The 25807-nt window shown below is 44.8% G+C and overlaps 1 protein-coding gene across 1 annotated transcript in view; it reads right to left on the bottom strand.

Annotated features, from left to right (window-relative positions):
* Nucleotides 1-17714, bottom strand: part of EPHA4 (EPH receptor A4) — a 108632-nt gene extending 90918 nt beyond the window's left edge. Inside the window, exons 1-3 of the mRNA XM_075031879.1 lie at nucleotides 17594-17714; nucleotides 16501-16568; nucleotides 11387-12050 (exon numbers count right to left, since the gene is read on the bottom strand). Coding sequence (XP_074887980.1) covers nucleotides 11387-12050; nucleotides 16501-16568; nucleotides 17594-17684 — 823 coding nt within the window. The 5' untranslated portion in view covers nucleotides 17685-17714. The remainder of the gene's footprint in view (nucleotides 1-11386; nucleotides 12051-16500; nucleotides 16569-17593) is intronic.
* Nucleotides 17715-25807: the final 8093 nt, after the last annotated feature.

Here is a 25807-nt window from a genome sequence, read left to right as displayed (position 1 = left end):
TTCGAAGGGCAAACTACAAAGTCAAATAAAAGGCAGTGTTTGCACAAGAGTTAACTTAGCTAGTTGGCATTCTCAAAGAGCTCAACAATCCCATGGAAAATTGTCTCTCCTTTGCTCTGCTACAGTACATTTTTAACTCGAACTTTAATACAGGTGTATGAAGAGGTCACATTACCATGATCCCTGCAGAAGGCTAGCTAAATGCACAACCACAAGAAAGAGGAGTTAATAGTGACCTTTAAAGAAGCAAAGCAATACGGTGGGCAGAGTTCCTCCCCCCTAGTATCCCCACAGTAGGCTGGCAGCTGCTAAAAACTCAGCACAAGTTAGAGCTACAGGGGTCCTCTGACTGCATGGAAGGGCAAACCAATGTCCAACCAAATAGGAAAGACAGAGAGGAGACCTCCTTTCCCATACTTTCATACCCCAATAGCAGTTCATCTTGAACTAAAAGGACCAGCTCTGCACAGTGACTGTTCCAGTTCAGCCTAGCGGGAAGGAGATGTGATACTTAATAAGGCCACATACTGCTCTTGGGACTGCACCATTCCTGTTAAGACAAGGGCAGCTCCCTGCAGTGCTGGATCAGACCCATGGTGCATCTCCTTCAGCCTCCATCAGAGCCAGTGCTGCTCCTCCACAGTGGACAATGTCTCCTGCCCCTTTCTGCAGCCAGCCAGCTGCCCTCCTTGGCAATGCCGTGGCCATGCTCCTTTCCCTTCTGCTGCCGCTCCACACTCTACTGCAAGTGACTTGTAGGTGGATTTTGTTCTCCTTTCTCTCACAAATCAAAGTGCTCTATCTATCCTAAAGCTATAAATGGGTGCTTTCACAGTGCCCACAACCCTTTGAGCTCACTTTCCCAAGCTATTGGGTGTGTTGAATTCAAGGTTACCAAGTACATTAATTCTGGGTACATTAAAACTGGGTACACGTTGCATGTCTTCAAAGAGCCACCGCGAACTTTAAGGTGAATCAACTAAATGGATAAAGGATCTGTACATGGGTAGATTCAGCCAAAAATAATGGAAATAGTCTTGTGGGTGATTAGCAATGCACCTTAAGTTATACACACTGACTTCACCTCTTTAGCTGACTCCTTTCAACTTTCCTCCCCACATAGACAGGCCTTTGAACCTCAAAGCATTACAAAACAGTGTACATTATCAGCCACATCTATATGTATGCATGCATACCCAGCACCCACTGAAGTGTCATGTCCAAGTATTGGATCCAGTATTTTAATCTTGTATGGATTTTCAGAAGCAGTCCAAATTTGCGTAAGCCTGACAGAACTGCGTCTGGGATTAGCACAGGCGGACAGTTCCTAATGTGCCATGGAAATGACATCAGCAACAAACTGCAAAAAAAGTTCTTTCTCATTAAAGTGTAACTATTGCTACTCTGAGATTAAATATTACCTAGAAAGTACTCTCATTAACTGCACAGTCCTTGATTAATGAGCAGGTGGCGTGCACATAGGGACCTGGTCCTGATGTCAGCTGTCTTATTAGCTCTACCCTGCACACTTATGATCACCACAAAAATAAATGAGGAAATCCAAGAACTAATTATCAGTGGACAAAACATGTCAACCTAATAACTGTGTTACAGTACTTCAGAGATTAAGAGGAGGTTGGCAGATGCACAAGATGCAAACACTGAAGCCACTAAAAAGAAACAGCAACAGATTTCAGCTATCTTCTAGCATCTCTGGTGCATGAGACCACAGGAAGCCTCTCAAGAAATAGTCTCTATTTCAGAATGGCTCCAATGCAATTTTGACTACTGCAATTGTTTGTTCATTGTTTTAACACTGATGGACGCAGGAGGAACGTTCAATGTTAACCCCACTCCCAAGGAGGGGCAGGGGGGCTCCCTCTCCCACCAGGGCACAGACATTGAACACTGCCCAAAGGCCCCAGGGAAGCCTTCAACAGAGAGCACGAGTTTGGCAACAAGAAAGCCAGGGGCAGGGGAGAGCAGCCCAGCCAGAGCTCCTGCAGGGTGCCGCTGCAGGTTTGAAGGCGCATAGGCTGGGGCTGCAGACCACGCATTGGGGAAGCCAGAACCATCTTCTTCAGTTTGTCAGCAAACACAGTTCTATCTAAGCATCTCCTGCTATACTTATCCAGCAGCCACTGCCCCCAAGCATTTCTGTGAAACAGTAGGGACTACCCACACACCCTCTTTTTAATTTGTGTTTACTTGTCTCTTGAAAAAGCCCAAAGAAATCTTTTACACACACCAGCTAAGTACAACAAAACTGAATACTCCAGCATCTGAAGAGTTCAGGCAACTCGTGCTTTACTATTGATCTCCTATTTCTCCCTACACTTTGGTTCTAATCTTCTCCATAATTACACAAGCTGCCTGACCTTTCCAAAGCTATCAATTCCCCCAAATCCATTTTCAAAGTGCAATCCTTGAAAGACCCTGGGCACTGGATCAAGCTGTCTCAGCTTGGTGCAACCCCCGCCACTACTGATGGCTTTCCCGAAACACACGGGTACAGCTGGCCAGACCCCGAGCAAGGTTTCCCTGGACCCAGCTCCGGAGGAGAGCAGGCAAGGGGAAGGTATTGATCCGGTCCTTTTAACATGCTAATTTGCCCAGTGGCTCCTTCAGTCATTGCCAGGCTGGACACTTCAAAAGGAAACTGTTTTCAAAGCACCGATGTCTTTTTCAACTGCAGAAAACACTTAAAACTGAAAACAAATGAATTCAAGCACCAAGTTCACAGAAGCCTGGTCGGTATTCGTCAGCTCCCCAGAGAGAGATGTTTGATGTATGGAAAGACAGACTTGTTAATTAATGCTATTAAAATGTGGCCTGGCAAAAAGCCTCTGGGATTTAAAATGAGAAAATCCACACCCTTTAAGTGCACACTTTAATATAAAGATAGCCTGTATTAATATCAAAAAAATTCAGCCATAACCTCTTGAAGTGTTCCACTGATTTTCCCCACCGCCAATTCTCAGAAGTAAAATGTAGTTAAAATTAAATTTCTGTAATTCGATTTCTATAATTCAGCACCAACACTGGAGAACATTTGCACCTTTCTTAGCTTTGATAATGGGGAAAATAAAGCCAATTGTTCAATCCCTTCAGACCCCTGAGAACGCACAGCAAAGGCCAGACAAAACCCTTGGTGTGACAGAGGCATTATTAAAATATTTCAGAAGGCAGCAGCGTTACTGACCAACGCATTTGCTACCAACACACGGCCTTCAAATCACTGATACAACGCGAGGAATGAATACAATGACAGGATTTAATTAACAGTCTGTGGAAGTACTGAAATATGTTACATATGCAAGATTTGCAAACAGAACAGAAATCAACTGAGTGTTTTGCATCCATGTTTGTGGCTCACATCAGGCTTCTAGTAAAACTGGAGACGAGCTGTGAAAACCAGGGGTGCTCTCCAAGCTAAGGGAGATAATGAGTTGTAGCTCTGACCCACAGCATCTTACCCTGCTTTCAACGATTAAAGAGCAAAAAACCTGAATTTCCCTTCAAGCACGTCTCTATTTCCAAGGCTAAAGTCAGCCTTGGTCAGCAAGCAAGAAGAACTGAACCCAGAGGAAGGAAGAGCCTCAGCCACCAAGCTCAGCCTGATCCTCTGGGCCCTGGCCCAGGGCAGTTGCGACCCACCCAGCCAAGCCCCGGCTGCACCTGCAGCACCAGCCAGCCCCTCCACACTCACCTGCCCCCACAGCAGGAGGGAATCCGGGATGCCGCTGACCTCTAACCCATGGCCCTGGGGACAAAAAGCCCATCAGAATCCACAGGAGAGCGTAGGCAAACAGCAGGGAGCCGACTGTCAACCTGACATTGGCTCTGGAGCGGGCAGCATCATCAGAGCAAACTTATTCACAGAAACAAGGCATGAAGAGATAACACCAGAAAACATGAACAAAATGGAACTTGCCGCTAAATTGTTAGCTTTATGGGACTTCATGCTGAACAGTATGAAAAAAATCCAATTTGCTTTGAAGCGCATTAGTCTAACATCCTAATTATTGTTTACATTGCCATTTGCCTTCTATTAAGAATTGAATAATTACCCAGCGCTCCATAGTTTAAAAATACAAGCAAACAGGATTATCTGGGTAATTAAGACACTGTACTGCAGCTTCATACTGTGGCTGTACAAAGTATTCACATATACCAGCAGAAGCAATAGTTATCGATTGCCTTAGTTCAAGTGGTGTTTTAAGGAGTTCCAGCGTGCAAGATGGGTAACTCATTAGAGAAAGGTGACCAATGCCTTTTGACAAGCGTGGAGGGGAAGAAGCTATCTTACAGCCAGGACACTAGACCAAGTTTTCCCTCTGGTCTCATCTCAGTCACAGACATCCTGTATGCCTCTAGGAAAGTTACCTAGTCTTCCTCCCTCCGCCCTCCAGCCACTGCAGCACAAGAGCATCCCTCCTCCTCCTGCCCAGGAGCCACCGCTTTGCCCAGCCTGCTCAAACCGCAGCCCCTCTGCAGCTTGTGCATGCTGCACCAGGCCCCCAGTAAATACGAGGCCAGTTTCCAAGCACATCTCTTTCAGTGTTTGTAGAGATGAACTTAGGTTTACAGATTCCTTCAGCGAGATTTAAACCCACTCATCTAAAAAACAAAAACAAAAGTAGACCAGCAAACTGAGTTTCCTCTAGGCATCCATGACTAAATGAGCCAAAGCAAATATCAACTGTACAGTATAGCTTTTTTTTTTTTTTTTTTTTAAACCTTAATAGCCCATCCACATTGTACTTTAAACAGCATGACCTCCCCTTCTGGGGGACTATTAGGACAAAAGCAAAGTTTTTGCATGTTCCTTTGTTGTTTTAAAGGGCCTTTCCTCCATTTAATTACACCACCAGGTTTCACACTGCGCAGTTTACTACCTCTGTGAAATTACCTTCGAGTTAAACACTAATTGGACATCCAACAAAAACGAACCCCCCCACAACCTTGTTTTTCCTTCTGGTTTCTTATAGGATATGCCCCAACACAATCAGGGTCCCAATTTCATACTACTGATTTATAAAGACACAAAATGAAAAACAGTACTTTAAAGAAATACAGTAAATTTGTGCAGCATGTGTTCTAACTTATATCAATAAACCTTTCAACAAATCCATTTTGAACAAGCCTGTGTTTGGGGAGCATTTAACGAGACTCAGCTTTATTTCAAGCCAAAGGCAATTTTAAGTAAAGTTGAAATACAGAAAAGTTAAAAAGAAAACAAAGCCACTAAAACCTAAAATAAAATAAAATATGGGTTCTTGTGTAATCATGAGGCTGAAGAAAGCAGAACTTTTCTCACGGATTATTTTCTTTTGATAAATACAGCAGTTCATTTGTGCATGTTCACCCAAGTGCTACCAGCCCCTTTTCCCCTTTGCACCAAACTATAACTGTAGGCCAAGCTCATTTCTGCTGCTAGGCCTGCAAAGTGAGGGGCACTACACCAGGGCTAAGCAGATCAGCTCAACACATAGAAAATGTCATAAAATGTAGTGCTTTTTGATGCACATGCATGTGCGCACACTTATAGCACAGGGGGATCCCACCTCCCAAAACAGTCATTCCCCTAGTTGAGGTTGTAGCTACAGAAGGGCTTCATCATCACCGGTGAACACCTAGAGAAGATGATGCCCAAGGGCCTGCAGCCCCACCAGGCATGAGAAATGGCACTCCCTGCATCTCCAACCATCGTTTTACAAACAAGGCCAGGATTTCAGAGCATAGCACTTTCCCACACGCCCACTTGAAGCAAGCAAGTGGGCTGCAGAGACTGGGGAAGGAGTGACAATCAGTCATAGTCAAGAGGAGACCTCAAGACACAAGGAGCACACTGTGCAAATATTACACTATCTCTTAAAGAGATCAAAAAAAATCTAAACAGGAACCATGTGCATAAAATCCAAATCTTTGAGCCCTGCATAAACAGGAGATTTTGGCTGGCGTTTCCAAAGGAAGCTCTTATCTCCTTTGTGAAATGGGGAAATGGGTGTGCTACTTTGCATGAGGGTGTATACAAAAAAGATGTAAATGAGGAATTTGCTGCATGCAAAAGGCAAAGCGGCCAACAGCTGCCAAGCCCCATTCACAAGGAGAGCTTCCTTAGTCTCCAGCAGGAGGAAAGAGTAGGGAACCAACATGTTTGCTTCCCAGGGAGGTGAAGCAGGCTCTGAATATTCATAAAATGGCCATTTAGTCATGGGAGTGTTAATTGTCTCTGATTCACAAAACTGTGTGACCTCACCTGCTCCCCACAACATGTCAAAAGGATGTGGCATAATGGGACGAAACCAGATAAGATATTTATCTCACAAGTTTGGGGGGCTTTTTGATGCAGTCTCAAAAGACTGAAGTGTACTGCTGGGCATTTCTTTAATCACTTCTCACAAGCACAACAGAGAGCAAGCGCAGCAGAGCATATTATTATACAGATAATAACCCTTACCCAGCCAAGATCTAACTACTGAAGTCATCACACACAAGATGAGTTGTCTGGAAAGTTTTGGGTTGTTTTTTTTTGGTTGGTTTTTTTTTTTTTTTAAAAAAAAAAAAAGACACACACTTTTGTTTTTAAAGAACACACAAAAAACAGAAGACAGTCTATATACCCCACAAAGGACTACCCAGACCTGCCATGAAATTCATACCACCACAACATCTCATCTGGCTTTGATTCTGAGGACCATGCTTTTTACTGGTAACACACAGAATAAGGGCCAGATATTGCTCTCCTGTGTACCAGCACAAATTTTGTCAGGAATTCAGAAGGAAGCAATCCCAGCCTTTCTCCAAGTGATATACGAAGGGACAATTGCTTGACAACCGCAGCTTGACTTCTGAGGGGGCCAGAGAGGAGAAGAGCAATACAGAGCCTGAAAGGACATTTAAATGGAGATTTTTAAATGCACCAGGTGGTACAAAAAACACAGAGGGAGCAACCCTTGGAAGATCTATTGAGCTACATGAGAATGTAACATAATCAAATCACTCCTTCAACCAACTAAATTTGGTTCAGACAGACTGTGTTTCAGTACTGCTCCCATGCCCCTCCTGGTAGCTTCCTTCTTCTCAGCTCCTTTTAAAACGTAACATGTTGAGTCTGTGCATTTTTTCCCCCCTGCCAAAAATAATCAACATGAAAAAAATCCTTCTGAAATCTCAAATCAGTGCAGTCTTAGTCACCCTTCTGACTACCCTTTTGTGCAGCCAGACCGTTCATCGGTGTTATTCTGACAAAAAAGGTTGTCTGACTAAAATGGGAAAGTACACACAAACTACTTCACCTCCCCACCCCTACAGAACCCACCATCCAAAAATGTTATCACAGGAAAAAAAAAAATATATATAATTAGACTGTACCCTTCTGATGTAAACTGAACTGCTCTCTCAATGATCACAGCCACTCTTCAAAGCCTCCGAGATAAAAAGAATCTTATCATTCAAATTACTACTTCTTAGGGATGCTCTTATCAAAGTTTGAAGGAAAATTCTAAAGCCAGCAGTGATATGAAACCAGGACTGAGCCATATTTTAAATGACATTGGATTTTCTGCCAATTGGCCAATTCACAACTCAAAAAAGCAAGTGTAGATGAAGACAAAGCTGTTGGCTCTCATAACCTTTACAATATCACAGTAAAAATCTCAACTGTCTCACATATTTATACTAAATGGCAGGTCTAAAATTGAAATTTGTAATTTCACAGCATCAAAATCATCACAGATGGCTACAGTCTATTGCTTCTTTAATCTGTCTTTTCTCCCTTCCTGCTTGTTTTCCCTCCTCCTGAGTCAAAAAAATACGCGATTTATCATAAGGAAATCATAACTAAATCCAAACCACACAATATTAATGTGTAACAAAACAATTTACATAACAATGACGCATACAAGTGAATTTTAAAGTTACCTTATGTCTCAACTTTGCCCTAAAGCACTAATTACCTTAACCTTGAGATGTGCCACTACTTGGGATACTCATGTTCTATCAACAATATTCCATGTTTATGCTCTCCTAAATGCATAGCCATTAACACGGGAAGTTTGGGTGAGAATAAACAGTAATAACAAAAACAGCAGCAAGTTGGGATTTTTTTAGCATCCAGTTCACACGTATAAATTCAGCTGTAAACAAAGAATCAGTGCTTACCTAATATTTCTACTGATCAGGACCAATTTTGTGGAACCACTCCTGTGACACACCTGTGACACTTCCCAAATAAATACGGATTAAATACTTGGCTTCCTTCCCTTCCTACCCTGGGTTTTTGCATATATACATATACATACGCACACACACGGATGTTCAGTAAGACAATTATTATCAATAAAGTCAGCTTGGAAAAAAAAATAGCAGTCAGAGGAAGGACAGGTTTTTGTCATCATATTCAAACACCTCCATGCCACCGACACATTTTTTTAAAAAAAAAAACCTGTTCAAGGTCAGAGAGTCATTAACTCCCACTACAGGAACCACTTCAGATGTGAAGTGGCTTCCCATTACGCTTCACACACACACACACACACACACACACACACATCGGAAATTAAGCAAAAGCAGCTCAAAGAAAATATATTCTTTAAAAAATCAGAAGGTTGAGTGAACTTGAAGCAGCTTTTAGGGCAACCCAAGCCCCAACTGGTCTATCCCCGCACTGTGCGGCAGGGGACAGGTCCCAGGAGAGGACAGGGAGCTCTGACATCTCCCATGGATCTCCCAACAAGTGCAAAGCCCCAATCCACCGGCCTAAACTATTTCTGCCCACCAAGCTCTTGTCAAACATTTAAGATCTTAATCAATCCTAACTCTGACCCTAGGATCACAGAGGAAGATGGATGAGGAAAGGGACAACCTCTGACCTTTCCTTGTATTTGTCCTGCCACAGTCAACCTATTGAAAAACAATTGAGGTGGAACCTGCTCACCAGCTCCAGTCCCAGCCCTGCACTCTTTCACAGCCTTTCCCAAACTCAAAGTCTCTCCCCGCACCCCCAATCCTCTGTACCAAAACCACAGGAATCCTCCTCACTTCATCCTCCTCCCCTCCAAAAACCTGCTGGAGCAGAACATTTGCTGAACTATGAAGTTAAGTGGGCTAAGAAAGGGGGAAGCCTCATTCAGCAGTGTCAAAGGCCAAACTGCTTTAACAGCCTCGCTGGAAACCAGAGAGCAAGCTGCATAGTTCTGGTAAACTTCATGAATTCATGAAGAGGAGGTTCCCGGTAAACTGTTCTGGCTGGAAAATGGCAAATGTGAGAAAAGGAAACCACAAATAACTGCTGATGAATTGGGTTTAGCGCTTTCAAATTACATGCTGGCTCAAATCCTCTCAAAATGACTACTACAGGCCAACTTCACCCTGGAGAGCCCAAGAGACAGTACACTTCTATCTCCTTTGTAAATACGGCATCACCTGATCTTCCTTTTACTTGGGAAACAGAGAATTGGGTTTCCTGAGCCAAGGCTTCCCTGGGTGCAGCTGAGAGCTGGTATGTAAGCTGACATTCATCCTCAAGGCCTGGTCCAACACCACAAAAATAAATTTAAAAAGCATCCAACTATCACCACTGCCCACCAGCAAAACCTCAAGAGATTTCCCTCGACCAACACAGGATTTGTTAGGCAATTAGCTAATCACATCTGGGCCACTGGCAACAAAAAATGGTAGATGTGTGTCAGAGTGACCCAGTACTGACCTAATAGGCCTTAGGAGAAGGCGGAGTAATCTCTGTGCAATAAACCCAAGATGTTTCCCCCCCCTTCACTTCCTCCTCTCACAAGCCAGGCTGTGAAGGTGTCAAGAAGCTTTGCCCAGAAGTTAGAGCTATTAGAAAGTAACAGCATCTCCCCAGCCACCAATGGCTCTCCCAAGCAGCACCCAGTCAGTACCACAGCCACAGGTTCACATGTTTAATGATACACAGGTTTTCAAGGTTTCATCTCACAGGATTTTAAAAAAAAAAAAAAAAAAAAAAGAAAAAGAAAAAGAAAGAGGAATTTACCCCAGGCAGGATGCCCCATCATCATGCCGCTCATCTTTCAGGTCTCTCTACAGCCCATGGTAATTTTGTTGCCCATATGGCACACTTAGGCTTTTTCCACATAGCAAAACCACTAGAAATTAAGGCTGAAGTTTATACTTAGCGCTTCTTTCCTGCCAAAGCTTATTTCAATGCATAATAATGAACTTCATGTTGACTGTAAATTATCATTTAAAAGAAATCAAGTAGGACATTCAAAAGACACTGTTCTCTTAGGAGTCTAGCACAAAAGCAGTCAGTTACTTGCTCTGCTATCTTGTTCTTAGTCTCAAAATGAAAAAAAAAAAAAAAAAAAAAAGAAGTTACCTAGTGAAAAACACAGCAAAAAGATGTGAAGCAAAGACATCTGGCTCCAAAGAACCTTTTCCAAAAACATGGCTCCAAATCCACTAAGGAGTTGAGCACCTTCAATTCAGCACCCAGCAAAATTAAGCCCACTGACCTGTGCAAGAATCCATTTAAGTTTGATCTTAATTTATGCTTACATGAACAAGAGTTTAGAAGAAGCTGAGGCTAAAGATATTTTATTTATAAACTCCCTTCTCTCCTTCCCTAACCTTTTACAACTTCTTTTTCCAGAGAGGGGAGGTGAAGAGAACATAGGTATTGAGGTTTTTTCTTTTTAGGATAATCTGGTTTTTATACAAACTTTAATCCCTAATTCTGCAGCACACAGGATGGTGTGTGTGGGAGGGTAGGGTGGAGACTTTTAGCATTTCTAAGAGTATCCTAGCACCTCTATTATTAAGCTAACAATGGAGATCCTCTGAGAAATGAAAATATTTAACAAAGGCAGCAGTGTCAAATATCAAAGGGTATTTAGTGCTAAAAATTTGCAACAAGTAAAACACCAAAGACCTCCCCTTCCCAAAGTGGGAAAGTAATCCAGCTAAAACTCCTGTTCCCCAACTCCTGGAGTGGTTCTTACCCCACTGCATTATCCAAAGGAGACTTTGCCAGAATTTCCTGTGCTTAACAAAGTTCACTTCAGAAAAAACTTGAAAGATTTGTCTCTTTAAACAATGGTAGCTCAACTGCACTGTTTTCCAGTCATTCACATTTTGGTGACTATCGTGAGCCAATTCAAATTTAGGCGCCTGCTAGAAAATGTGTTTTGCCTTCTGCCTATTGTGGCAGTATCATTTGTTTTGTATTATATAATTCTTAGCCTTGCCACCTGGAGATACTGGACTTCTTCATTAAACCCCTCTGTCACACCGCATCCCACAGGGGCTGCTAATTACTGGCTTTACTCCATTTACTCTCATCTCCGATTCAATTATGCATTCAACTAAGCCCTAATGAAGAGTACAATACAGCTCATCCTACCTTGGCATTCACCATTACGTTCTTCATAGCCAGCATTGCACAGACAGTTGCCAATGGGCACCAGCCATTCGCCATCTGCCCCACAGTACATTTTTGGCACATCCTTCTCTTCTGAGTTGTTGACACAGGAGCCACGAACCTCCACCAGAGAGGATGTATCAGCTCCAGTAATGGTGTCTGGAAACTGTGCCAGGTTTCGAACTGTCAGCGGGCACTTCTTATAGAAGACACGAACAGACACCAAAGCAATGCAGGCACCGACATCCTGAAAAGCCAAGTAAAATCCTTTCTTGCTGAGTGGTCCCACATCCCGTATCTCTGTATTCAGCTTCATGATCCTGTCACCAATGTCTACCTGGGTGAAGCTCTCATCCGCAGCAATGGTGTCAATCTTGGCAAACTGGCTTTCTCGAATAAAACGCTCCTTATCATTGTTTGATTCATAGTAATAAAGGTTGAAAGTCTCTTTGCAAGTTCCCATGACACCTGGCAGGCTGTTGCAGTCTCTTAGCGTGAACTTGATTTCAATATATACCCTTTGAGCCCCCTCACGGGGAATCCAATCAGTTCGTAACCAATTATTCTGACTGGGCTCCATCACGTTGCAGACTTGATAAGTGCGGATCGGAGTGTTCTTCTCATCCATAATGCTTACTTCCTCCCACTGCAAAGAGGGAAAGGGGAAGAAAAATATATGAATGTTAAAAGGAACAACAGAGCTTCACAGCAAGCATAATCTGCACTTTCACAACTAATGTGGTGATTGTATTTTTTCCATTACAGGAAAACAAACAACAAAAATTCCGAGCAGACCAAGCCACAATGAGGACCTCAACTACTTGGACATTAAAAGAAGAATCTGTTCAGGAGAAACAAGCTCCAAATCAAGTAACACCTTGAGGAGCAAGCATGTGTTTTAAAGGCCCTCTGAACCAATCCAGGAATGCTCTATCAACTGACTATGTTTATTTGCACTACAGTTCAGTCCGCAGGGCCCTGCCTAGATCAGGGCTACACACAGCACTTCAGACTCATAGTATAGCACTGACACTACAGAGTTTCCTCTGTGGCAGAGGAGGCAGGTAATGCATGGACCCCACCTTGTATGTGGGAATATCAAACAGTGAGATCGCATGACTTAGTCACACAAAAAGCATGGTGCAGAGCGAGTAACATCCATGTTCCTGGCATCACTACACGTATTTTAAACTCTTAAGCTACCCCTTATTATTTCTCTCAGCTACCAACTACTTTCCTGGGCTAGCAATATCCCAGACACACTCAAATAGTCTTTACCTTGGAGCTGGGCAGAAATAGCTGTCTACAGAGAACTGGATCCTTGACTTGGGTGGCACTTAGAAATAGGACAACAGGTGAGGAGACAACATCATCAGTCTACCAGCAACACTGCCATAACTTTGCTATCCAAACAAAGTTTATTAGCAGGAAGGTGGGAAAAGAAGGAATATTACACATCTTGTCCTAGAGGAAATGTCAGGAAATAGCTAAATTCATATTCTCAAAACCCCAAAAACGTTAGCAGAGAGGGTAAGTGCTGAAAGATCAGGGTAGCAGCATGCTTCAAAACTCAAACCCTCAACTTCATCCCTCAAATCGAGTTCAGGCATCTTCAGAAGTGCGAAACTAACCAGAAACATAATTATAAAACAACAATACATGCAATCCAAGGAAAGAAGAGATCTGGCCCTGATCCAGTAGTTCAGCATGAGGAACTTAGAAAAGGAAAGCACGCATAATCAACAGTTTCAAAAAAATTGTTTTAAGGATTATCATAGACAGAATAAAGTTTATCACAGTGCACTCCTGGTAGGGAGAGAAGGGGAAGTAGAGGCACTAGGGAGAGATATCTTTCCAGCAAAAAACCCATAGCGCTTCAGTATCAGAAAAATCCTTCTTAAAAAAATAATGTATTAGATAATGATATATTGTCTGGGTTTGCAGGCAATACAGTGAAAAAAATAGACAATATAAAATAAAAATAAAAAAATAAAATATAAAATTATAAAAATAAAATTATCCTTGGAAAACAGTAGTAACTTTGAAGAGACTTCCCAGAAGTGCTTTTCAGAACTCCTGAAGCCGTGGCTTTGATAAACAGAAGCCGCCTTAACATTAAGGGGCTTCTTGTATAATATCCTGCATTCTTCTCACAAGGGTTGCTCTTATGCAAGTGATTTTTACTTTAAAAGATTCCAGCTTAGCTGAATCCATTTATAGAATGACAGTAGTTAGCACCATGAGTCACTAGGAGCAGAAAGAATAATATTTTATTTGCTGCCTAGAGATAACTGCAAATTAAGATGAAGGAGAGGGGGAAATCAATACTCAGCATGTCACTCCTTTTCACAGAAAAGGAAAAAATAAATCTTAAAAAGTCATCTATCAATGTAAAGCATAGCATGGTGTTAGTAAGAAGACAGAGTTGTTTAATTTACAGCTGCCACAGAGCTAGTTTACTGTTACAATATTGTCTTTATAATCCATCACTTTCCATTCTGCTTATCTTCAAACCGTCTACCCTACCTATATTGTGTGTAGTACAAGAGAGAGGAAGCATAGGGAAATAATACTTGTTGATGGGATTTCCTTTACTGCATTTACACAATGGAGGATGCTGCTAGAGGATTCAATAAAGAGACCGCTGAGATCAACAGACAGACTGCAACTAAATCCAGCAAGTTTCAGATCAGGTTCTCAATATGCACCATCTCCTGACAAACACACAAATATATAGAGCTGGGTTTCTTATTTCATAGAGACATGTACACAGAACACACCTAAGTGCATCTTACTGCCAGAGCTGAAAATAACTACAGCCCCAAATTTCCAGCCACTGTAAATGATTTGTAACTCTAAGTATGGTGGTCAAAGCTGTAACTTTTTGCTATCAAGCTGAAATTGGCTTTTATAATTCAACTCCTCCCAGAGTTTAATGATGCAGAGTAAAACATTCGGGGGCACAAAACCTGCTTTTCAACTGTGAAATGCAAGAGTAAATCATTAATTACATTTATAATGCAATTCATTAATTCCTCCAGGGCTACTATATATTTGATTACTGCTAGTCACTGCTAAATGACTGTGTTTATTTCCAGCCCTTCTTATCCACACAACACTCACACATCACGAACTCTGTGGTATAGATGTAGAAAAATACCTTTTTTAATAGACAATAAGGCACACACAGTTAAAGAAAAACTAGCACTGAAGGACAGAATCTTTTCAGAAAGATAAAGGAGTTCCTTTCTGCTGCTTGAAATAAATCTACAGCATATGAAGTTAAAATAAATGCTTTCCAAGCACTGTATCTCAGAGACAGACCATGTACTCTTAAATTTTTCACTACTGGCTTAAAAATAGAACACACGTATGTAGGTTTAGTGAACCAAGTCACGTCTACAATAACAGCGCACACCTTCTCAAGCTTGCATGGTGCTTTCAGAGAAAGCATGAGGGAAGAAGGGAAATCCGACAGCCATTAATAACATACAGCTGTCCTCTGATCATCAATTCTACTACCAACTTATTAAAACTTGTATTTTAGGTCCTGTTTCAATATACAGCATAGATATCCCTTGGAGAGCTGTATGAGAGACCCCATCTCATTAACTAACCTTTCCAGGGTACAGGATTAACAAAGGAAGCCCAACTCTCACCGAGATAGAGCTGTACCTTTCCACACGTCAAAAGATAAGGGCAATTGCCTGCAATCAGCAGTGAATGTGCACCATTGGTGCCGCCAGAGGCCTGCCAATCACTTCCCCATCCTTTGAAAAATCGAGTTTCAGGGACAGCACAGTGTGCTCAGGCAGAGCACAAGCCAGGACTGTAGTCAAGTTCACCCAGAACAACAATGGGGAGCAAAACAATCCCCCATTCTCCCATGTTATGGTTATTCAGAGCTTATGCATAATGCATCACTAGCCAACGCAACCTCAGATTCCTTCCACTCACTGCTGTTTCCTTAGCTCTGCTTCTTCTAATTACAAGCGGGAATGCACACAAAAAAGTAAATTTGTAGGTTTCCTCAAGAATCCAGGGCTTTGTTGTGCACGGGTCCTGATCTTTCAGCACTCTTACTTTTCAATCAGTTTGACTTAGTTACTTCTGGTTGAGCATACTAAGCTGCTTTACTCATTTTATAATGTTAAAAGCATTTGAGATTTTTTTATATATTAAAGTTCAGTGTGCGCTGCTGGCATTTTTCTTAAAATTGTTCACTTTAAGAAAGAAAAAAACCTTCCTAATTGCTTATTTAAAAAAAAAATCCCAAGAGATCCCATGAAGTACAGTCTCACCAGATCCCACCAACTCCAAAGTCCAGTGTTCTCATGAGTTCCCCACAGAGGCCCTGGGCACCCTGCAGGATGGGGCAGCACAGATGAGGGAGCAGCAAGGTGCCCACCCACTAATATAAAGCTAAATTAGTAGATAACTTGCCTGCAGCTCACTAAGCAAAGGGGCTCTAAGCCCTGGTGATGAATGTGTGAATCTCTTAATGTCATCACATCACCATCGGGCAGTGAATTCAAGCAATCCCCTCTTACAATTGCCTCTTTGAAAAGTACATAAAAAGAAACTCCAAGGCATCACCATCAAGTACGCGGTGCTTCAGTTTATCTGTTCAGAGACCAAAACATACGATGTTTACACCCCGAAATAGGACAACCGTCCTGTCACACCAAAAAGTCTATCTTGTCTATTGATCCCTGCTCCTTCATCCAGAAATAGAACAGCAATTCTCCCAGCTGAGATGACCCGCAGATATAATAATTACAGTCAAGAATGCCAGTTCAGTCACCAGATCGCATTTCTTGGTAGTATTTCAGTTTTAAATAGGCATCTAAGCCCATGCCTCAACCAATCTCCTAAGTCCGAAACCTCTTTTCTGCCCTTTTGGTTTCCACTTCTTCAGTGACAGAACTATCCAAAGGGAGTATAAAGTTTCTCCAACAAAGAGTAATTCACTTGGTAAGCCAAGGAAGAAATCTGACCTCCTCACCACAATCAACAATAATCGAGCCATTAGGAGACTCTGAAAGTTACTAATCACCCCCTTTACCCTTTTGATCAGATAGCGGTTTAAAACTTACCCCTCCTTCCAGAGGACTTGCTATCCACCCCAGTTCTCCCTGAACTGATCTGGAATCCAGCAAGGTAACTGCAGAAAGGTACAAATAAAATAGATTAAATTCCAGCTGCCAAAAGGCAATATTAAAATAAATCGTTTACCTGAGCGTTTCCATATGTGCGGAGCACGATCACATCCACCTTCAACTTGAAGCGAAACGTTATTTCCGACTGCGCCAATACCTTAAATAACTTGTAACTCTGCCTGGCTCAGATCTGAGGAATCGCACGCTCGTTCCTCCGCGCGTTAAAGCCGCTCACAGGGCGCGGAGAGAACAGCGAATTCCCCCGACACCGCCGGCAGAAGGCACACAACGGTGCTCCTACTTCAAGGGAAAAAGCGGCAGCCTGCGCGCCGGCCGGCCCGGACCGGTGCGCTCCCGCGGCGCCCGGCACGCCGCGTTTTCCGCCGGCTGGCAGCGGCGCAACCGCACGTTAGCGAGGAGTGGAAAACTGTTACCCGCCGGGACCTCGGCAGCGTGGCCGGGCACCGGGAGACCTGGCGGGGGGCCTCCCCGACGGGGCCGGCGGGCCGCGGGCTGCCCGCGCGGAGCCGCCGCCGATCCGTCCCGCAGGACGGGCTGCGGCACGGCTCCGGGGAAGCGGCGCGGAGCCGCCGAGCGCTCCCGGGAGAACCGGTTTAATGAGCCGCCCTCCCGGCTCGGGGCCACCCCGGCGCGGCGGCGCCGCTCGCGGGAGCGCTGCGCCCCTGCGGGCCGGGCCGGGCCGGCCGAGGGGACCGGCGGCGGCGGCGGGCGCGGGGGGACGCGCGGGGAAGGCGGGGACCGCTCCGCCCCGCGACACCTGTGCGGCCGCCGCGGGCGGCCCCCCGGAGCGCCGCTCGGGCAGGTCGGCGGGGCTGCCGGAGGCCCAGCCACCGGCCGGGGCGGCGCGGTCCCGGCGGCGAGGGCAGAGGCGAGGCGGCGAGGGGACCGTCGCCCGCCCGCCGCCCGGGCGGCGAGGGCGGGGGCACCGAACTTTCCCCCGGCGCCCCGCCGAGGGAACGCGGAGCCCGGCCACGGGACGCCCGCGGCGCAGCGCGGCGCGGCACCTCACCTTCGTTGGCGGGGTAGACCCGGGAGCCGGTGACGGCCCCGCAGACGCCGACGAGGAGCGGGAGGAGGGCGCAGAACGGGACCCCGGCCATGCCGCCGCCGCTCCGGCCGCTCTATCCCAGTGGAATAACTGCCTACATGGGGCGCGCGGCGGGCGATAGACATTGCCAAGGGGGCGGGGCGCCGCCTGCCCGTCAGACCCCGCCGCCAATCGCCGCCCGCCCCGCGCCGCGCGACCCGCCCCGCCCCCGCCGCTCGGCGGCGCGGAGCTGGGCGCGGGGCCGACCTCTGCGCCCGCGGGGGTCTGCGAGGTGGGCTGTCTCCAGCTGGTGGAGCGCGGCGAGCGGCCGCGGTCCCGCCGGGAGGAGGGCGCTCCACGAGGGCCTTTAGCATTAACAGTGTCTGAGCACAAAAGAATGACAGAAAAGGGGAAAAAAAAAAAAAGGAGAAGAAAAGTTGGGAGCAGCCCTCACGCTCTCCGCCGGTGCCGCGGAGCGGCGCGAGGAGCCGCAGGCGCGCCGCGCAGACGGACCTTCCCCGCGCGCAGCCCGGGGCAGCCCCGGCTCCAGGGAGCCTCCCGCCGCCCCGCCCCGCCGCGGCGCCACCGTTGAGCAACAGCGCCACCTGGCGGGGGCGGCGCGGCCGGCGCGCCCCTCGGCGCCCGGTGCCCCGGGGGGAGGGGAGGGCGCTGGGCTCGGCGGGCGGCGGCGGTTCCCGCCGGGAAACGGTTTTCCCAGCAACGTCGGGGGAGAAGCGGGCGGCTCAGGCGGACCGGCAGCAGCCCCCGGCGGAGCTTCCCCGGCCGCAGCGGCAGAGGACGAGCCTCCCGGTTTACCGCGAACGTGCAAATCGTTAACGCTTTCATGCCCCGGGGCAGCAGCCGGGGGCGGGGGCGCCCAGGAAAAAGCCCGGGCTCGCAGCGGCTCCCTCTGAACGGCGGGGCCCGTGAGGACGCAGACGCTCACGCGTACGCCCCGACTTCGCACCTGTATAGGGGTTCTATAGGTAGAACCGTCCCCACGGTTCAAGGCAACTCCCTACCAAGTAACGCCTGTGCTGGCCGGTGTCTTTAGGGCAATGCAGAGGATATGCCTTTTAACACGAGGTGCGTAGCTAGGTCCCTGCTTTGGTTTGGACGCTTCGACCCTGAGACTTTTAAAAAAATACTCCCTAAATGCGCATTTGCAATAAAGCCATAGTTTTTAAAAGTCCGCTCAGTCCTCGGCGTATCAAGCAGCGTCCTTAAACGGTCGGTACTCGCAAAGGGGCCCCGAGGTCGGTCGGTCGGTCGGTCTGTCTGTCTGTCTGTCAGCGGCCGCCTCCCCCAGCGGCACCGAAGGAACCGGGCGGTGACCTAGCTCCGGCGGGCCGGGCTGCAGCCGCCCCCGGCTCCCGACCGCCCGAAGCTCCTCCTGACGGCGGCTTGCCGGCTCCGGTAGGGCACTACCGTTATCGGGGACGCTACTAGCAGCCGCCGGCGCCGCCGTGGCTTCGAAAAGCTTCACGAGCGGCAGCCGGTGAAGCGCGTTCCGCCCCCGGGCACTAAAACCACCCTCGGTTTTCACCTGAGGTATTGGGCGGTGACGCTGCCTCAGTTTCCCCCCAGATTAGCAAGGCGGGAATGAGCGGCGTCACCCGTGGGTGCGGTCGCCCTGCGCCTGGGCACCCTGTCCCCGCGGCTGGGGACGAAACCCTGCCGGTCAGGCCGGGAGCAGTGCGTGTGCGCGGGCAGCCGCGGCATCGCCCCCTCGGCACACGCACACACCCCACAGGCCCCCCCGGTAAGGCGGGAGTGCCCCGCCGCCGGAGCGGGGTCCCTCCGCCCCGCGCAGGACGCCGACCCTTCCCGCCGGCATCCCTGCGCCCCGGCTTCAGGGAACAACAGCACCCAGGCTCTCTAAAGATTTTTCTTCTGTCTGGGGTGAAACGGATTACTGCCGCCATTAACTTCGGTTTAAGCACAGAACCCCTGGAGAAGCTCGATTAGTTAAAAAATTTTTTTGAATCCTAACGATTCTGTGCAACAGGAAGCGCGCCTGTGGCGAATCAGCTGTTTTCTCTTTAAACCACTCTGCTTTTTCCCAAATTCAACTGTCTGTAAAACATAATGCTTATAAACACACTTTTTGCTTCAAAATACATAGTATCTTTCACCTGTTTTAACTTTAGGTCAAGATCTAGGTAGGATGCATTTTTTGGTTTTTAAAACAGCTTTAAGAAGGTTTATTAACACAGTATTTACAATGAGATTTCTGTAGTCTGAGGCTGAGATTGTTCTCCTTTGCCTTGAACGTTTATTTTGCAGCACCCACTGGCAGAACCTTAAAGATAACTCTGCAAGGATAGCTGGTGTATTTTTCTCTTTCCATAGAAAATAAATCTTTTAAGCGGCTGCTTGGATAATGGGAGTTAGAAAACAGTGCAGCACAGTCAATCCAACTGTTAAAACTTGTACTTCCTGACTTTATCTACAGGAATTCTTGGCCTAATGAGGAGGAAGAAAAGGATTCGTTCCTTTTCTACTATTTACACAAAAATATAGACAGTCCTCAGTTAAAGCTATCTGAGTGTTCTTGTTTTCACATCTTTGATGCATCTGACACATCTACTATAACTCAGGATAAACTTTATGGGAATGGTGGAGCATCAAAACGTCATCTTTTTTAAATTGAAGTTATTTTTGTTGCAATGCCAGAAAAGTCAGTTGTCATAAAAAAAATTAAATACTTTGAAACCTTAAAAATATTTCTATTATATTAATGCAATTTTATTTTGTTAAAAAATTTCACATAAAATAAACACAGACAATGTAAAAAGGGCCTCCAAATGTCATAAACTAAAATGTTTTCAATTCTACCAAATATACACTACATTTTGGCTCCAATAAAAGGGTTTTTTTTAAGAAGCCTTGCCAAAATAATCACAAGTTCCTTACTTTGTATCATTTCAGCGGATCGTAAAAGCCCAGCTTGGTTTTAACAGATGTCATCGATACTTGGACCAAATTCTGTTCTCAGCTTCAGCAAGTAACTCCACCTTACAACGAAGTACCTGACATCAAAATTTATTCCTTAAAATTTTGTTACAGCTGTTGGATCCGTTACATTTTTCTTAACTGCCTATTAACTGAGCAGCCTGCACTGCTGCCAACCTGCCGGCTTATATTATTGTAACTCACTACCAGGAGTGATTCGGCTTTGACGGGAACTAATCATGTTTGCACCATAATCAAGTTTACACCATTTAAATGGTCAATTTAATGCAGCTCAAAAAAAGCACAGCCAGCGTCTCTGATATTTGTCTCAGATCTTGTATTTGTCTCAGCTCCTTAGTGAAACTATATTCACTTGCAGCACACACTGTAATAATTATGACAATGTGTTAAATGTTTGATCCTGTCTGCTTCATAGAGGTCAACCCCAGCTGAATTATTTAGGGAACTGTTTATAGGACTCGAATGGTATAGACAAACAGGCACATCAACACACAAACACAGAGTTTTTGAGAAACTGTAAATCGTCGTGAAACGTAAGGACTGAAAGATTGTCGTATTTCCTATTAATTCAAAATTTGTTTTCCTCTTATTTTAAAACACCAAGGGAATATATTAGTATACAAATAGTTGGGCGTTGGCACATGTGGTTTGTCTTGGATGTATTTCTCTAGTTAGTATGATTCCTAATGGAGCATTCTGAATAGCCATTAAGTGTCTCTCACATACAGATACACTTATATACATGTAGTTGTTTTACATTTTGCCCAATCACAAACACAATATTCATTAAATACATTACAGACCCTGAAAGGGTTGTGATTTGGGGTGAACATTCTGTTCTATTTTTACTTTATCTTTTCATTCTCCATTTCTCTATGTCCACCTACTCATGCTCGTCCATCTCCCCAGAAGCTTTTTGCTGTCAGTCAAGTGACAACCTCAGTAGGAAGCTCTATGTGTTCATGGGCCTCCTGAGGCCCAGCACTACATTTAGATTGGGGCGGGGGGCGGGGAGGAGGAAAAGGAAGAAAGCAGGGGGGGAGGAAGCACAAGCTCTTCCTTTAATATGCAATTCCACAGCCTGCAGGAAAAAATTCACCCAGCTCCTCTGAAAAGCCTTTTCCCACAAAAATGCAATCCCAGTTACTCCACTCCCACACAACTTCCACACTACTTGGCTATTTGCAAAAGACTGTAGAATAACGCCAGGAAGTTTAACACATACACACACAGAGTCTCATTGTCAAAGGGAATAATGCCACAAAGGTGCACCTTTATCAGGCTTGGCACCAGAGAGTAACTGCTGGCTCCTTCCCAGTGCAAGTGCTCCGATGTGCCTAGCCTTTCCCTCCCTGGATTTACTGATTCTTAATGGACCTGTGAGTATTAAACATTTGCCAATAAATTACTTGACAAGATTTATTGTTAGCTATTTAAGAATAACAGCTTTTTATTTGATACGAGTAAGATTTCATTCCTCAGGTCATGTTCATGTTAGCTGAAGTTGCAGTGTGTATTACAAAAAGCTGTAGCAGGAAACATCTACGTGAAGGTAATATGCATTTCTATAAACATTAGGCTGGCAGAATGATTTTGTTTCAGCTGGGATTAGCAGGAGTTTTGCTGCTGACCTCAATAAGAAAAGGATCAGGATTATAGCTCATTTGCAAATCCACTCTGCAAAAAAGTGAGCTTTAGGCACTGCAGATTATTTATACTTTCTTTTCTTAACTGTGATCATCATCACAAGAGTTTCCTATTTATTACTGCCTTGATGCTGATTACAGGACCTGTGACAGTGTATTTATTTGGACTAGGAACATGTGGCAACTTGACAATATACAGACAGACAGACGCATAGATTTTTTGCCTTTTCTAACCAACAGCGCTAAGGAAAACTAGATATTCGCAAGTGAAAGGTAACAGGATTTTAATCACAATTGAAGTAGTAGGTCTCATTACATTGCTCCTGACAACACAACTTAAATCTCACAGTTAGTTAGTCTAAAATTTATAATACGCCTTTATCAGGTCCCTGAAAGGAAATCCTATCACCAAAACTATTTACAAAGCCAGGAGTGTTTACGATGCAGTTTATGCTTCCTAAAATAAGCAAACATTAAAGGGCACTGGCAAAAGGTAAAATCTGAAAAGCAGCAGAGACGGAGCAATGAAAAGCGAAATAAATGCACCAGGATGTCAGACCAGGTATTACCTACCGTTTTTCACCTAACATGCACATCAAATGTAATAAATACAAGTGCCCACCTCTGCAATGTAGGTGTCAGCTTAGCTCACTGCGGCTCTCACCCTCATTAAGACCAGGGGCAAGCAGCAACCTGCAGGTTTTTTCCTGTGAAAGTGTGACCGATAAACCAGCGCAAATAACCGTATAAGGCTGCAGGTTGTTTGCAGTGCTAGCACAGCTGCTTGGCAACCCGAAGAGGAATGTGCCTGCCTATGTTTCATTGAAAGGTTATTTAAAGCTGTGGAGGTTAACAGACACCTTAATTATTACAAACTGCTTTTGAATATCGCTGGCTTTGTACTGCCGGTCCTTAGCAGCTGTGCTTCTTGCTCATTCACGATCACTTGTGAGGGGCATCAGCCTCCAGACAGTAGGAGTTCCTGGGATGAAGCTGTAGGACTGGCGCACGCTGGCCTTGTGCGCTGGCAGGCAGCGTTGGCGGGAGGAGAGCCGCTGGCAGGAGCCGGGGCCACCAGCCAGTGCGGGGGCTGCCCAGACGGGCTTCTCCGCAGCACTCCCTGGAGCGGCTGCGGGAGAGCGTCCTCCATCTATACGAAACGAATGCGAGTAAGGGAAACAGCCTCTGCCAAAAATTGCAGGGAATCTGTTTGTAGCAATTTCGGAGGAGCCGTAGTTGAATTTGAAGGGTCAAGCTAAAATCGAAGCACAGAGAATTGCAAACTACATCCAGACTTCTTTAAAAGCACACACCCGTTTTTCTGCAGTGGGGAAATACGTTTACTCAGACAGACTTAGTTCTTCCCTTTCAAGAATAGGGTCACAGTTTAAGATTTCTGAACTAGACACTGGCCTGTGCTAAGGCAAAGCTGAATTTCAGTAGCAGCTTAGCTACTAAGCTTTAATAGGTAGGCAGAATGGGGCCCTTCATGTGAAACAGAATAAATCTAGAATTAATATAAATTTAAAAAAAAATGTTTCCCAGATTTGTTTTCATACTGGAATTTTAGGTTTTCTGCCATAATTTACTGCAGGTATTATTTAAAAAAAAAGGGGGGGGGGCGATACAGGATTACTTTTATTGCACCACTAAATGTTCTGTATAAATAAAGATAATTTATGTATAAAGTCTCTGAATTGTCTTTTTGGTAAAATAATCAAAAGAACAGAGTGTCAGAGCTCTAATTCATTTTTATTCTATGTGTTCAGAGACAGTGATCTTTTCAGAGATTATTTATGCAATGATGGTACCAATCAAACTGCACCAGAGACAGGTTCCCTACAGAGCACTGAAGACTTCTGGCACTTCTAATAGAGTGTAAATCCTAATTAACTCAGATTAAACCATGCTACCTGAGATAGTCCACCCATTATTATGAACAAAATATTTGCAACCATATAGAAGAAAACTGTTTGTGTTTAAAGTAAGAAACAAAACCTACCCCTCCTTCTTTTTTAACGTGTGTTATTTTTTTTAAGAGTAGGGCAGAGAAAGACTTTTTGTCTTTCTTTAGAATTAAATATAAAATCCTTGCTTTTTGTTCTACAAAGTGGAAAGCATTTGTGCATTTCTTCCGTGCATGCAGGCATCATATACATTCACAGGACAGGAGAAAGATTAAGATTGGCAATTCGCATCTGGAAGAAAAGCCCTGCTGCGAGTTTTGCACAGACTTCCTTGAACAGCCACTGCAGCAAAATTTTGAAGTTGGAAGTAAGCGATTACCTCAAATGCTCACCTTAAAACAGCAATGCTAAATAAATATCAAGTCAGAGAGATCTGTAGGCCTGTTGCTCCATGCCTGCAAAAAATATGGAGACACACAGTTTCATTTGGTAACATCTATAAGGCAGTGTGGGACTTGTGGTCTATAGGTTGCCCAGCCTTAAAGTAATAATGATGAGCTTACCTCAGAATCGGAAGCATTGCCTGTGTTTCTCTGTCCTGATTTCAGAGAAGCTACAGATACCAAAGAATGGTTGTTTATTATCTAAGAAATTATTTGTCCTATTTTAGAGAAACAACTAACTGGGGACAGTGAGTATATGTATATGCACATGCTCTAGCTCAGTATTTGCACTGACTTTATAGCAGAATATTGCAAATTCTGGATTAACTTCATATAAGCAAAATAGTAGGCACAGAAATTAAAACCTGCAAGGACAATGGAAAAAACCCACCCCCCCTTGCTTTTATGTTAGAAAAGTGGCAGCCATTATTTTCCTCAGTACTGTCACTGATCTTGGAAGAGTTCAGACAATAAGGTAGTTTGTTGCGCTGGGCAACACTGCCACTGTATTTCCATGTTCTCTTTTTACTTACACCCATCTGCTGGGTCTTGACATATACTGAGATGTTCTTGTATAACTTCTAGCACAGCCAGATCTCAAATACACTCTTAGAGATCTGAGCATCACTGTAGCACTAGAACAAAAGATGTGCGCAGGTCTGTACCTGCATCCTGCGTTACATGGGCATAAACCTCATTTTAAGAATTTTTTTAATTTATGACCTACAAATTAGTTCCTTTTATTTCATACACTAATGGCACCAACAAACATTTTTTCTTTGGTTGCAACCATACTTTGTCAAGTCCAAGTCCCCTCTAAGTTTTCCTTCAGCAGTAACCATCTCATTCCTTTAATGGAAGTCAGCCCCAAACCCTGACTCTATTTTCTTGTACACAGGTCCATAGACAGTAAAGAGCAGGAACGCATCTCTCTGAATTCTACCTTAAGGCAAGGTTTCCATTAGAAATGACTCATTGGTATTGCTTTACTGAGACAGTCAATTGTAAGACTTTCCGAACGCGTATGCAGCTGATATTTCCAACAATATTTTTTTCCCAAACATTTCATCTTGCAGTATCCTGAGGTAAACAGCAAAAATATTATGTTCAGGGAGAAATGTGCAATGACTAGAGCTTTTACAGGCACAAAAATGCCACCCTTCCCCTCAGCTTTCTCCCTTGCCCATTCACCATTACTAATCCTTACTCGCATTACCACACTGG

Source organism: Buteo buteo, chromosome 7 (assembly GCF_964188355.1).
Source record: "Buteo buteo chromosome 7, bButBut1.hap1.1, whole genome shotgun sequence".
NCBI lineage: Eukaryota > Metazoa > Chordata > Aves > Accipitriformes > Accipitridae > Buteo > Buteo buteo.
Note: the sequence above shows the minus strand (reverse complement) of the source record. Positions and strands in the feature narration are given on the sequence as shown.